This window comes from Mauremys mutica, chromosome 1 (genome assembly GCF_020497125.1).
Source record: "Mauremys mutica isolate MM-2020 ecotype Southern chromosome 1, ASM2049712v1, whole genome shotgun sequence".
Lineage (NCBI taxonomy): Eukaryota > Metazoa > Chordata > Testudines > Geoemydidae > Mauremys > Mauremys mutica.
In genome coordinates, this window is record NC_059072.1 from 310,640,443 (window position 1) to 310,655,052 (window position 14,610).

Consider the following 14,610-nt stretch of genomic DNA (forward strand, 5'->3'; position numbering starts at 1 on the left):
GCCACTCTCGTGGCGGACTCTGTGCGTGCCTTCGCTACAGCCTTCGCCAGTCTCTGCTTGCGTGCAGGCGAGAGCGAGCGGTGCCGGGTCGTCTTCGGCGGTGGTTTAGGTACCGTGGCCACGGTGCCGGCGCCGGTCGGTGCCGCGGGTGCACTCTGCACCGAAGAAGCCCTCGGTGCCGGCGCTGACGGTGCCGGGGGCTGGAGGGACGCCTCCATAAGGAGCTGCTTGAGGCGACTGTCTCTGTCCTTACGCGTCCGCGGCTTAAAAGCCGAACAAATGGCACACTTATCTGTACGGTGTGCCTCGCCCAGGCAACGGAGGCAGGAGCCGTGAGGGTCACCCACTGGCATAGGCCTCTGGCACGTTGCACAGGGCTTAAAGCCCGGTGCCTTGGGCATGAGCCCGCACCGGGGAGGGGGAGGGAGAAAGTACTCCCCCTATCCTTATCTAAACTAACTAACTACTAAAACTAACTATACTAACAGTAAAGAACTATATACAAAACAAGTAGAGAGAGCTAGGGATGTGGAGGACTACTGAGCACTCCACAGTTCCGACTGCCGTCACGGGCGGGAAGAAGGAACTGAGGAGCGGACGGGCCGGCTGGGGTATATATTCAGCGCTGTAGCGGCGCCACTCCAGGGGGCGCCCAGCCGGCCCGCCGGAGTTGCTAGGGTAAAAATCTTCCGAAGAGCCGTGCACGCGCGGCGCGCACACCTAACTGGAATGCATTGGAGCAATCACTCGAAGAAGAAACATACAATATAAACATTAATATTATTTTCCATTAGTCCCTGAAGCTTGAGGGAGCAGGGGAAATACAACAGTCTTCCCTGTATCCTAGCTCTGCTCCTTTCTACAAAGCCCAAAGGACCTCAGCCAAGTATGGCCAACTCAGACAATGTAGCTGAAACTTGATAAAGGAAGTAAGGATTGGTGGTTGGGTGATATATAGCATCCAGTTCAGCAATGTACTACAGTAACATTACCTTGAGATCTTCAGAGAGGTAGTTGTAGACAACTGCTTTTACTTCCAGCTGCTCGTACCGTTTAACTGAATATGGTAACCTTATTGATACAAAAAAATCTTTGAAAACCGTAAAGGTCTTGGGGTCAGCTATGCAGAATCCTGGTGGAGGAGAAAACTGGAGTTCAGACCCAGCAAAATCACAGTATGTTAGCTTTTCAGAGAGCTGTTAGTTTAGGTACTCATTAAGATGTTACATTTAAAAAAGAACAAATAACTGTGCTCCTTTCTTGATGTTCAGAAACAAACCTATGTCCAAATCTATCCTGCATCAAGCCCAGCTTAGTTTTGGAAGTCCCGAGGAGGTCTAGGAGACAGATTCCTTCCCCAAGGCTGTAGTGCAGATCAGTGCGACAACCATGACTGCATGCCTGCTCTACATGACCTATGAGATGGATATTGCACAGACATGGATACACCAAACTGACCCTTCCCCACTCCTGGCCTGGCTCCAGTCCCCATCCAGAGCTTCATAAAGGGAGGCAGCTGTGAATGTGTGTTCTGTGTAGCATACAGAAGTGTAGTCTCCCCGTGGACAACTACACTGGTTCTGCTGAGGGCGGGGCTCTCTACCTGCACAAAGGGATGACAGAATTTACCTCACACAGTACTAAAACAAATAGCACAAAGTTTATTGAACTTCTTTCCAAATAATCTCTTTTCTCTGAAAATATTTAACAGACCGTGAATTAGGTTCCTAGGAAATGCCTTTTCCATTACTTTTCTTGGGTAGTACTCCATAGTCGTGCTCCACTGCTGTAATCATTATACTTTGGCACATGTTAAACCCCTTGCTGAATCAAGGCCTAAATGACTACGGTACTGATTCTGCAAAGGGACATTTCATGTGCAGAGTCCTGCTGAAATCAACGGGATTCTGCATGGGCTCAACGGTCCGTGCAGGCAATCTTTCTGGGGTCTACAATAATGCGTTAGTTAAAAGGTATGTTAATCTGGAACAGCAGTGCTACCTAAACCCAGTGCTGGCATCCATGGGAGACTTATGAAAAGGCCTGAATTTGCTAAGCTTTTACAATAAATGCAAAATAATGGTACTGAGTTTGTTTTTTTTACAAACTAGGAACAAAAGTCTCTGTAGCTATATCTTATGGCAGTTTATGTCTGTGATTGTGCAAGCTAAAATACTGATAATGGTAATCACACTGTATGCTTCAGACCATACGCTGATCACCTGCCAGATCAGGAGGAAACTTTTACTCCTGCCTCCAACACTGAACAATTGCCTGGGTATATTGTGGATTTGTTCTGTTCTTTCTGAAGCCATGAAGTTTGGGCCAGTGGTTGGTTCAGCAAATTTGGAAACCGGATACATCAATGGTCTTGAATTTCATCTGGTATGGCAAATCCCATGTTCTTAAAATGCTTCATGGAGAATTTGGGCTCAATACAGGAGTAACTGTATTGAGCCCAAATTTCCCTGCCATTGCTGGGGCCTCGGGCACTGATGCACCACAGTCCTTCCTATTCTCTGTCTGTGGCACATAATAGTCTAATGACCTTTGGGCTGTAATACTTTGGTCTAATTTCTGTTGCTGAGTTGAGTGCGTGGGTGCTGGTGGCCTGTGCTATACAGCAGATCAGACTAGATGATCTGGTGGCTCCTTCTGGCCTTAAACTCTATGACTACGACTCTAATGGAGTGAAATTCTATGGTCTGTGTTATACAGGAGAGCACACTAGATGATCAAATGAATGATCTCTTCTGCATGTAGGAGGCAATGTTGCCTAGTGGATGGAGCACAGGACTGGGACTCAGAAGATCTGGATTCTATTCCCATATCTGTCACTGGCCTGCTGGGTGATTTTATGGAAGTCACTTCACCTTTCTGTATCTCAGTTTCCCCATCTTTAAAATGGATACAATGACACCGATCTCTTTTGTGAAGCATGTTGAGATCTACAGATGCAAAGTGCTAGGTATTATTATTCAAAACCAATGAATCTATTAATGGTAATGTACCACATATTCAGTTAAAATCTTCTGAATATGATTCCTTTGGAATTTTCTTTTTGCATCTGCTCCCCAGACTTACTTAATATGAACACAGGCATCACTAAATACAGTGAAAGATTCATAGATTCAAAGTGCTAAGCATTTTATTTATCATTGTTATTTACCACATTTGCCATAACCCTCGGTCTAAGTGGAAGCTAACATGAAAAAGTTCTTAGATTTTCAAAGCCACAAGGAACCATTATGATTGCTTAGTCTGATCTCCTGCATAACACAGGCCATAAAATTCCACTCTGTACTTTCTGTATTGAGCCCATAACTTCTAGATGAGCTAGTGCACATCTTTAAGGTGGTGTACAGCAGGGGTCGGCAACCTCTGGCATGTGGCTCACCAGGGTAAGCACCCTGGCGGGCTGGACCAGTTTGTTTACCTGCCCGTGTCAGCAGGTTCAGCTGATCGCAGCTCCCACTGGCTGTGGTTTGCCGTCCCAGGCCGATGGGGGTGGCAGGAAGCCGCGGCCAGCACATCCCTTGCCCGCACTGCTTCCTGTTGCCCCCATTGGCCTGGAGCGGCGAACTGCAGCCAGTGGGAGCTGCGATAGGCTGAACCTGCAGACGCCAAGTAAACAAACTGGCCCGGCCCTCCAGGATGCTTACCCTGGCGAGCCGTGTGCCAGAGGTTGCCGACCTCTGGTGTAGAGGTTGAGTCAATATCATGCATCAGTAGAGAGTGAACCAATAGTTTACCAATAGGGTTTTTTACCTTTCTGAGGTGATATACTTATTGCTTGAATTTCCCAAGTAGTTATAGAGTCAGGAATAGCATTTGTTATCCTAAAGGGACAAGAGATAAGGTATTAAGAAGAATGTATGAAATGAAAACAAGTTCATTCATTAAATCTTGAAGACTGACAAGAAAAAAATATCAGTTGTGGAGGAGAGACACAGCAAGCAGATCCAAATTCCTCTATAATAGATTCAACAGAACACTGACATTTATGGGTATATTTATATACATGTAGGTGTATTCATCTGGTCAAATAATACAATACCTATGCTGTCCAGGGTTTTTAATTTCTACTGTCTCCCACCACCAGCTCTCAGGAAAGACACTGCGCAAGTTGATTGAAGTTTCATCAAACACATCTTCTTCTGGAACGTCACCAACTGGAAAACAGAAATTGGGAGTCTTCCCTGAAGCCTGTGGACAATAACCTTACACTAATTTGGATAATCAGTTGTCAGAGAGACAAGACAAAAGGAGTAATATGCTGAATAGCTGAATGAAAAGACTGACTTGTTTTGATCTTGTAAACTGCAAAAAAATGCAGAAAGACAACAGACAACGACTAAAGATTGACACTGAACAAAAGGTTAATTCTTCCTTCCAAACTGGGGAATTATATGCTGTCAACCAAAAAAATTCCCCCTTTAGTTACAAGTGGAGAAATTATTTCTTCATTACCACTGTGATAGATGAGGCATGAAAGGAGAAGGAGAGAACACCGGTGACAGAAAGCATGCTTTGAATGGGATCAGTCATGACACACAGAATTGTACAATGAAATTGACTGCCTAAGGGGAAGAATGGAGACAAATGCAAAAAACTTCTCTGCTTGAATTTCATACAGTCAGCAGGCAGGAAGACTTTCAGAGTGCTTGGGTACATAGGGTGTGATCCAAAGTGCACTGAAATTAATTCAGAAATGATGATGATAATGATTGTTATTATTTATTTGCATGGCAGGAGTGCTTAGAGACCCCAGCTGAGATTGGGTTGCCATTGTGCTAGGCACTGTACAAATACACAGTGAGAGGCAGTTCCTCTCCCTGCTAGTAATCACAATAGTTTAAATATTGTGTGGGACGGGCAAGAGAGGCCCAGAGCGGTGAAGTGAAATCCTTAAGGTCACACAGCTGCTTAGTGTTCGAGCTGGGAACAGAAACCAGGGCCATACCCAGTAGACCACAGTGGGAATCCATCCACTGATGTCAGTGGGCTTTGGATCAGGCTCATGGTATACTACTCATGTAAAGAAATTAACTTTTCAATTGAAATTGTGGCCAGCTCAGTGAAGACCTCTGCTCAGTACACAGCAGCAGTCAAAAAAGCAAAGATGTTAGGTTTCCTAAAGAATGGGATGGTGAATAACGGGGAGACTATTACTATCCCTTTGTGTAAATCCATGGTGCAACGTCATCTGGAATACTGTGTCAAGGTCACCAGATCTCAAAAAGGATATTACAGAATTAGATGGTGGTCAGAGAAAGGTAATGTGAATGGTTAGGAAATGGGAAAATTCATATGGCGAAAGATGAAATGGTAGGGACAGGGATTAAGAAGGAAATGAATAGAAGGGACATGATAAAAGTATATAAAAAGTGAACGGTGCAGAGAAGGTGGATCAGGAGCTTCTGGTCTCCCTGTCTCATAACACATAAACAAGATGACATTTTAAAGTGGGCAATTCAAACCGAAAAAAGGAAATTTTTTACACAACCTGTTTGACTTCAGAGGCTCTAATTCTCCACTGCTTTGCACCTCCTGTAGCCATAGACAGGTGTGTAGAGAGGATACATGCAAAGTGTTACTGGGAGCATTTAACCTTCCTTTGCACAGGTATAAGTGACTGTACAAGGTGCAGGGCACGGAGGACTCAGGCTCACAATACCCGCCCAGATGCACCTGCTAACTAAACTCAACATGGCACAACAAATGAGGGCCAAAAACATACGGAGAATTCCTGGATTGCTTTCCTTGCTCTCACTGTTCGCATGTCTCACAAAGGCATGGGAGGCAGTATTTGTGGTAGGGTGAATATGTTTGGAGAAGGGACCTTGAAAATGTAAATGGGAGCATGCAGGCAGGTATGGAGAGGTCTGTGAGAGGAGGAGAGGAAAGGGGTGTGGAACTTTGTAAATTACACATAAATCACCAAAAAACAATGGTGGTTAAACATTTCAGGTGGGGGTTTCAAAAGCTCCCATCATTGGCCTAACTCTGCTCTCACTGAAACCCTCCACTGACTTCAAGGGGAGCAGAGTTTAACCAATAATATGCACTTTCCAAAATCCCACCCTACTCAGCCATGACATATGTATACGTGTGTGCATATAATGAAGAATTACATCAGATGCATTGCCACTAGTTTACATTCAGACAAATGTTCTCCTTCATGCAGTGCATTAGCTCTTTATAAATGTAACCCAACGTCTTATGGCCCAAAAATCTGAGCTCGACTTTCGGACAGAGCTAGATCTGTTCTTTTCACAATCTGACATGAACACAGATGTACTGCCTAGAAACCATTGGTAACAAACTACAAGGGCAAGAGGTGCTCAGAATGTTGCAGTATTGGAGCGCTGACATCAACAGAAGTATCAGGTGCTCAGCACATTGCAAGACAGGACCGTCAAAGTCAGTGCTCAGTATCTTGCAGGACTGAATTATATTTGAAGTTCAGTGTCATTTTGGAACCCCATGCTTGGGGAATCAGCTGCACAAACTGCTACAGGTTTTATGAGATTAGCACGGCTAAAGCCACAGGCATTGCAATGTCCCCATGAACAATAGTTACTTATGTGATTCTCTACCTTGCAGCCCTAAAACAACTCGTTTTTCAGAGATGACAGTATACAATTCACTGTTTAAAAACGGTATGTTACTAAAAGGCAAAATTCCTTACTTCTTGCCAGTGCAGAAGCTAGTCTCTTCTTTTCCAGCTCCTTCCTGAGGCTCTGAGCCCTCTCACAACAGTACTTGAAAGTTTCTTTGCATTTGATTGAGCCAGTAACTCTAGTTAGCCTTTTGGCACAAGAAAACTTCATTGGATTTAATTTCATTCCATCCTGACAGCACTTTCGTAGAGCAGGATCTTGGTATTTGCTAGCTGTAACAAAATGACAGTGACGTCAGTGTTGCAGAGGCTTTGATAAATTTTGAGATATTCAATCATACTTATGTACTTCACCTATGTCATTATTATTATTTTTCATTATTATTACAGTAGCCATAGGAGCCCTTATCATGAACCAGGGACCCACCCAGCTAGGCACTGTACTAAAACAGAACGAGAAGAAGGTTTTCCCCAAAAGGTTTACAATCTTATCTTTCCTTCGGGTTCAGACCATGAAGTCACTGGGGACAGGATCAGCGGACTTAAATTGAAGTGAATGAGAGCAGAATTGGACTCTTATTTAGGAGACATTTTTCAAATGCTTGTTTTCTTACACAGAAAAATTTAAGATTGTGAGTTTCAGTTATCAGGTTTATCCTCCTCTGTGTGGATTATGTGGCTTTATTTCTGCTTTCACCGGAACAAAGAACAGAATGGTTTAATAAACTAAACATATACTTTGACATCCTCACCTGCAATCTGCCTACTAGCCCATTTCCACTGAGAATGTTTCCAACATGCTTAGCCTTTGAATAGCTTTTCAATGACCATCAATAAAAAAAAAATACCTGCCACAAAACCATTTCTTCCCATTTCCCTCCCATCCAGGCTCAGATAAAGGTAAAGAGTGAAAATTACACTCCTCATTTTCCATCCTGATCCAGTGACAATGGTAAGTTCTAAATCTCATAACTGTGGAGTGCTAGAAATGAATGCTCCATCCCTTTTGGAGAGCTGAGAAGCCACAGTCTCTTAAAGTATAGGGTATTGTTTCCCAAAGCATAGAATCCAGTCCCAAAGAGGGTGGTAGAGAAGATCCAACAATGTCATGCAAAATTGTACCAAAAATGTAATTGAAACATGACTAACATTTTGCAGCGGGAAAAAAAAAGAAATGTAATACATTTGTAATTAGATACATGGAATAAGTCTTGTCATGATTGGCATGCTACCTTTAATGCCATCATATTACTGCAACCTGAATCTAGACTAATGCTCAGTGTAGTCTTGGGCAGAATGTGCGAGCAGGATGCCACTAGAGCTGCTGCAAATAAAACACCTGTATCTGCACTGTTATTTAAGATGTACCATAGGAAGGGCAAGTGCTGATGCCCATGCACACAGACCATGATAAAACATACCACTGAGCTGGAACAGTGCATCTGCTGGTAACATGACATGAACACGTTGTCATTCCATTTTTACTAGAGATCACTTCTAGCCAAAGGAAAGGACTTCTAGTCAGTCTGGAAAGGACCCTGCCTTGTTGAAAAGTTTTGTGAGTGAGACAATGGCAAGTGAGGTGTTCCCAGGACTGCTCATAAAGTTAAAAGAAAACACGAGGATGAAACAATTGGTTTTACACTGACTGATTTGATATCACAGTGTGTGGTGCGATGTGAAATGCTAGCAGCTGAGTCTAAGAAGCCTTCAAAATGACTGTCACTGAAAGATGAACCTGAGGGGTTTTTCCTGAGAAAACTCAAAGCCTTGAACAATCAGCAAGACTTGATTATTCAAACTGGCTATGACAAGACTCATGCCCTTCAGGCATCTTATCTTGATCACACAACAGTATAAGGATTATACTATTGTAGAAAATCTTATACTTCCCTGCCCAATGAATATGGGTTCAAAAATTATATGGCCTGACTCTGAAAAAGATTTGGGGGTTGTGGTTGATAATGAGCTGAACATGAGTTCCCAGCATGATGCTGTGGCCAAAAGGGCGAATGCAATCCTAGGATGAATAAACGGGGGGAATCTCAAGCAGGAGAGAGGTTATTTTACCTCTGTATTGATCACTGGTGTGACTGCGGCTGGAATACTGTCTCCAGTTCTGGTGCCCACAGTTCAAGAAGGATGTTGATAACTTGGAGAGGGTTCAGAGAAGAGCCACAAAAATGATGAAGGGATTAGAAAACATGCTTTATAGTGATAGACTCAAGGAGCTCAGTCTATTTTGCTTAACAAAAAGAAAAGCCTCAGGGGTGACTTGATTACAATCTCGAAGCATCTACAGTGGGAACAAATATTTAACAATGAGCTCTTCAATCTAGCAGAGAAAGATATAACAGGATCCAATGGCTGGAAGTTGAAGCTAGACAAATTCAGACTGGTAATAAAACATATAGTTTTGATAGTAAGGGTAATTATAACCATTGGAACAATTTACCGAGGGTTGTGATGGATTCTCCATCACTGGCCATCTTTATATTGAGCTTGGATGTTTTCTAAAATATGCAGGAAGCCTGACTAGATGGTCCCCTCTGGCCTTGGAATCTATGAATCAGCCACCACACTGAAAAGAGGCCCTTTGTAAAATGAGACTATTTGATACTGTATCAGTGATGTGGCTGAGAACATATGAGAACAACTGCTTTCAAAAGACGGAAAAGGGACTATTTAACAATTCAACGTAATGAGTCAACTGGTATCTCTGGTACTGGATGGCTTCTAGCGCTCGTGAGGTATGTTTCTGATGTTGCTATTGAAGAAGGCTTGCTCCTCTACAAAGCAGTGCCATGAAAATGCTTATCTGAGACATTTCAGAAGCAGTCAAAGACTCCCACATTCAGTGAGAGTGGTGTATCTCACTGGTGTATCTCAACCTGAATATATGGTACCGGGGCAAAGACAAGTAAGAACAGTGGTGTGGTCACTCAGATCTAACATGTTGCATCTCATGTCTCATGGTTTCACAGTTTCAGGCTAACTCAACTGTTTTTACTGAGAGCAGAAGTTTTCCTGAATGAAGATTAAGCTCCCTTGGCGGACGGCTTCAGTAATTCAGCAGGGGTCATACGTAGCTTATGCTGCTGACATTTGAGGGCACCTAGAGGAGCTGAACTTTTCTCTATCATAGTAGAATATGACTGCTCAGTACATGAAAAACAGAGCAGAACTTATTCACAAGAACACTTAGAAACTGGTCTTCCCAAGCACAAAGAGGAAATTTGGAAAAGCGTTCTTTCCTTTCAAACTTTAAGAGAACAGATGCCAATTGGGAGCCATCAGGAATTCAACAGTCAGCATCTCAGAGAACTTCAAATCCAGCAGCAGGACTATTTTTCTGATGACCCACCAACAGGAAAGAGGTGGATCGCCAGTCCTTTCCGCTAAGATGTTGACTGACAGGGTTGTTGAAAGGCAAGCTGATAGACATCCCTTGTGTCAGCACTCTGGAACTGGCTTGCTCTAGCCAGAAGCACAGAAGATTTTGGGTGTCTCTGAAAGAGGAATATTCAGCTTTTGATGGATCATTTTTGACAGTTCCCATCTCATTTTCATTCTCTTGTCTCTGTAAATCAGGTTTCTCTCTAATGGTGAAGATATAAATGAAGTATCATGATTGCGTAGAGATAAAAAAGAATTAAGATTGTAATCCCCAATTCAGCATTATGTGAACCATTATTAATCAGTCAGACAAATTCTTCCAGCATGTTGATCTATAAAACTTTAGACATCCTTAAAATCACTGTTAAAAACTACATAGTTAGTTGTTATGTCTAGTATGGTTATGGCTCAAAATTTCACCTGCCCATGGTGTGGGTTAGAGGTCTTGTGGGGAGTGAGTCATGACCCTATTCTTATTCCTGGAATAGATAGCCAGTTCCAGAAAGTTAGGAAAACCCTTGGATGAAGCATTTGTTTCTTATAGTGACAGGTCATAAGAATCAGACCTTCATGTGACAGACTTATAGGAAAATTATTTTTGAAAATGCTTTCTTCAGATCATATATATTTAGATCACTAATACTTCTATCATTTGGAACACATTGTGCCGAAGGCAACCTGGCTTTGAAGCAGAAGGGAAGGAAAAGCAGTATTAATAAAACATTTTCTAACCATAAAATCATTTCTAAAATGGCTTCCCTCTGAAATCTATGGCACACACAGAACATAACCATAATGGGTGATACAGTGGAATGGCATACAATTAGCATTGGCATGTCCTCTAAAAGAGAATAAATAGATTTAGCCTGATTACACCCTGTAACATAGCAGAGTTTAGCGCCTGTCTCTATAACTGAGACCACTCCCATTCCCCCAGGTAAGCTCCAGCTCCTGATGCCATCCTCCCCCGCCCCTCTCCCCCCCGCCACTGCCATCCTTCCCCTTCCCTCCATCCACCCCTGAGGCTCTGGTCCCTAGCTCTCCAGTCCTCTCCGCCGTGCCCCAGCAGCCTCTGGCTCTTGCCCCTGAAGATTAATGGCCATACCAATTCCTGAAATTTGCTTGTGAAAATCCAATGATCTTTTCTGTCTTCTGGTAGCAGGGGAACACTTATAGCCTAGGAAAACAGAGCAAGAGAGTTTGGTTAAAATAATACTTGAGGCTGCTCTAAGTTGCTCCTCAACACCAGCCTGGGGCCTGGCAGCCAGAGGATGCATGATCTGCAAAGCTGGTTTACCAGTGCCTTTCCCCCCGCACACAGTCCAATCTACAATAGATGCCAAATGACCAGTCTCAAGAGTGTAGCCTGTTTCACCTGCATATGAGCTATGAACCCATAGTATAAGATGGGAAAATGAACACTGGGAAATAATAAGACCACACAGAAGGGAGGCCGCTGAATAGAGCAACAATACAGTGCCATACAAGCAGGGCCGGCTCCAGACCCCAGCGCGCCAAGCGCGCGCTTGGGGCGGCGTCCCGCGGGAAGGCGGCAGGCGGCTCCGGTGGACCTCCCGCAGACGTGCCTGCGGAGGGTCCACTGGTCCCGTGGCTCCGGTGGAGCATCCGCAGGTATCCCTGCAGGAGGTCCACCGGAGCCGCGGGACCCGCGACCGCCAGAGTGCCCCCCGTGGCGTGCTGCCCTGCTTGGGGCGCCGCAAACCCTAGAGCCGCCCCTGCATACAAGGTCTAAAAATCAAACCCCAGAAATTCAGTGTGAATTTATTCTACCACAATACACTTCTATAGCAAAGGAAGAAGGTCTTTGTTTACCTTGCCGAAAATGTGATTTAATTGTGTCTGATATGAAGGCCAGACCCACATCATTGAAAACTTGAGCACTGTTAGCACCTCCGCCCACTGAACATCCAAGATCATATGAATTCATTGCTTCAAAGACCTACAAAATATAATAGCATTGAAGGAAGGTGCACTATTGCAAAACTAGTGATTCTTTTCTGAATAGCGATGTCATATCCTGTTATCGGGCCATATGCAGAAATGATGCAAATAGAAGTATTGGTTACACCCCAGCACTGAGTTGAAAGGAATCTGACATTTTAAGAAGGGCATAACTGAATTCATTTATGGCCTTCCTCTGCATCATCAGTTTTGCCCATATGAGATTGGATAGGCTACTAGTCTATTCTGCTTTGTCAAATCCTATGCAAATTGGTTATAAATGCATCATAAATAAATAAGAAAAATATTTTCCCAAATAAGCAATGACTAGAATAATGTTTTGATAACTACTCATTTATTATATTCAGATTTCTCTATTCTCCTATGAAATACTACTTGACTTAATGACACATGCTATTTTCTTTTTAACACACTTACTTTTTTGGCCGTGAGCTTATTCCTTTTGTTTAGAATGAAAACTGCAGTATCAACCACAGCTAAGGCAACAGTTCCTGCATGATCTGTGTCAATGGATAAATTTACCAGTTCCGTTGGTTCATATGTGTCTCGGTCTGTTTTCAGTTTAATCTAAATGCAAAATGTTTAAATAACAGAATTTTATATTTCTCATTAGCATTAATATCAAGCATTGATATTAGTGGGGTATTAGCAATATAGGTAATTTCTATCTAAGCTTTCTGCATTTCACACCACTAACATTTATCTAGTGTCACTTGTGGTATATGTTTGTTGGCAGACAAAGATAAAGGGGCTGATCCTAAACCGTGCTGATTGTCCTTTACTCCAATTGCTACAATGAGAGCTCAGAACACCAGAACCTTAAAGAATGGAGACTCTGCCCTCAGATACATGTGGGCAACACCCACTAAGAGCCTTGGAAGCTGGTGTGTGTGAAGAGAATTTTACCTTAAATATTTAGGGATTCAGAAAAGGATGAGCTTAACTTCAATTAGATTTAAGCACATGCTTAAATGCTTTGCTGAATCAGGGCCTTAAACAGTACCAGCTACATTTAATATCTTTCCAAAGCAAGCTAAAAATAAAAAATACTGTGAAATAAAACTAGTGAAGTGTAGCTTATCTATGTTACAAAGTTAATTAAACTAAAACAATTTGCTACTTCACTTTCTCTTCTCCCACATCCGCCTTCTCACTTTCACTTAATGGACCAAATTCTGCTCTTGGTTACACAGGTCTAAATCAAATACATGAGAGCAGAATTTATCCCTCAAATACTAGGCTTTTAAAAGATTACTACAAGGGACCACTCTAATGTAGATCCTTTGTGTATTCAGAATTAGATGGTGGTAATGGTGGAATTACCAAAAGATTATTAATAAATAAACGACAACCCATATGAAACTGCTTTTTGTCACTTTTATACATATGGGATCAGATCTTTGGCTCGACCTCTATCATATCCCATTTTATTCATCTTTTTTTCTATTTTTCGTCTCTATAAATATCCCTTTATTTGTCATTACCTTTCCTTCACAGGCATCCACAATGTCTAGCCACACAGAGTCAGCCACAATCTCACTGTGGCCTTGATTTTTAATGAAGTAGTAAGCAATAAAGCGAAATGCAGGCACCATTTTCTCAGTAACATCCAGGGTGATTATTTTGTTTGCATACGGAACCCTTCCCATAATCTCAACTTTCCCCTTTGTCACCACCTGCAATTCAAAAGCAAATGCAAAACAAACCAAATGCTGTGCAATCATGACAGAATTTGTATTACATAAAGGGAATACGAAACTAAATAATCATGTCACTTGGGGCAGATTCTGATAACTTATTCTGGTTTAGTAGCACCTAACTCCATAAGTTCTCTCATTGAAGTCAATGGTACTACTCATAGGGTGATATTGGGTGCTGCACCTCTAAGAGGAACAGCACGCAACTCATGGCCTATGGGTAGTACCTCTAAGCTCTATGGGAGACCTCATGGAGTCGTGCCTTCCTGATCCCGGGCAACTCCCGGTGCTGAAGAGGTCCCCCAGTATAACTTAGCCCTGGTAGCCTGTTTAAGTTACAGTAACATCCCAAGGCTGCCCTTAGAACTGCAGCATTGCCCAGAATTTCTGCACATGTGTGTGCTGGGGGTCCACCCTGACACACTCCTTCACCCCCAACTCTATCCCTAGCACACCCCTGCATCCGACCTTGCAAAAGGGACTTCAGAAGGCAGTCTTGTGGCTGTCTTTCAGCAGGCTATAGGAACATTGGCTCTTTTACATCGAGCTGAAGGGGGGGATAGGTCTTTCACTGACAGGATATGGCATTACTCAGTGTGAATAAGAGTATCAGAGTCTGGCTCTTATTCTTGATTCTGTCACTGTTACATTGGCTAATTCCTTTCTCTGCAAGTAATCCTATTTATTTCAATTGAACCACTTCTAGAGAAAGTTGTAAGAATGCCAGAAATAGACCCTTAGATGGCAGAGCTGATAAAGATTTTACCTGAACTGAAGCCAGACACTTTTCGAAACAACAGTAAAATGTCATAAGACAGGACACAATAAAAACATAGGGTCATTTGGCCATAAGTCTTAAAAAAACTACAGGTTTTTGCCATTAAAACGGCCAAAGTAGAACAGAGAGTGTCA

At 42.8% G+C, this 14,610-nt stretch overlaps 1 protein-coding gene across 1 annotated transcript in view; it reads right to left on the reverse strand.

Moving 5' to 3' along the window:
* The window catches only part of LOC123369456 (complement C4-like), a 93,738-nt gene that overhangs the window by 56,885 nt on the left and 22,243 nt on the right, over positions 1 to 14,610 (reverse strand). The window contains exons 13-20 of the mRNA XM_045015073.1: positions 13,486 to 13,677; positions 12,419 to 12,568; positions 11,852 to 11,978; positions 11,124 to 11,195; positions 6,692 to 6,895; positions 4,058 to 4,172; positions 3,769 to 3,839; positions 993 to 1,132 (exon numbers count right to left, since the gene is read on the reverse strand). Of these exons, the coding sequence (XP_044871008.1) occupies positions 993 to 1,132; positions 3,769 to 3,839; positions 4,058 to 4,172; positions 6,692 to 6,895; positions 11,124 to 11,195; positions 11,852 to 11,978; positions 12,419 to 12,568; positions 13,486 to 13,677 (1,071 nt within the window). The remainder of the gene's footprint in view (positions 1 to 992; positions 1,133 to 3,768; positions 3,840 to 4,057; positions 4,173 to 6,691; positions 6,896 to 11,123; positions 11,196 to 11,851; positions 11,979 to 12,418; positions 12,569 to 13,485; positions 13,678 to 14,610) is intronic.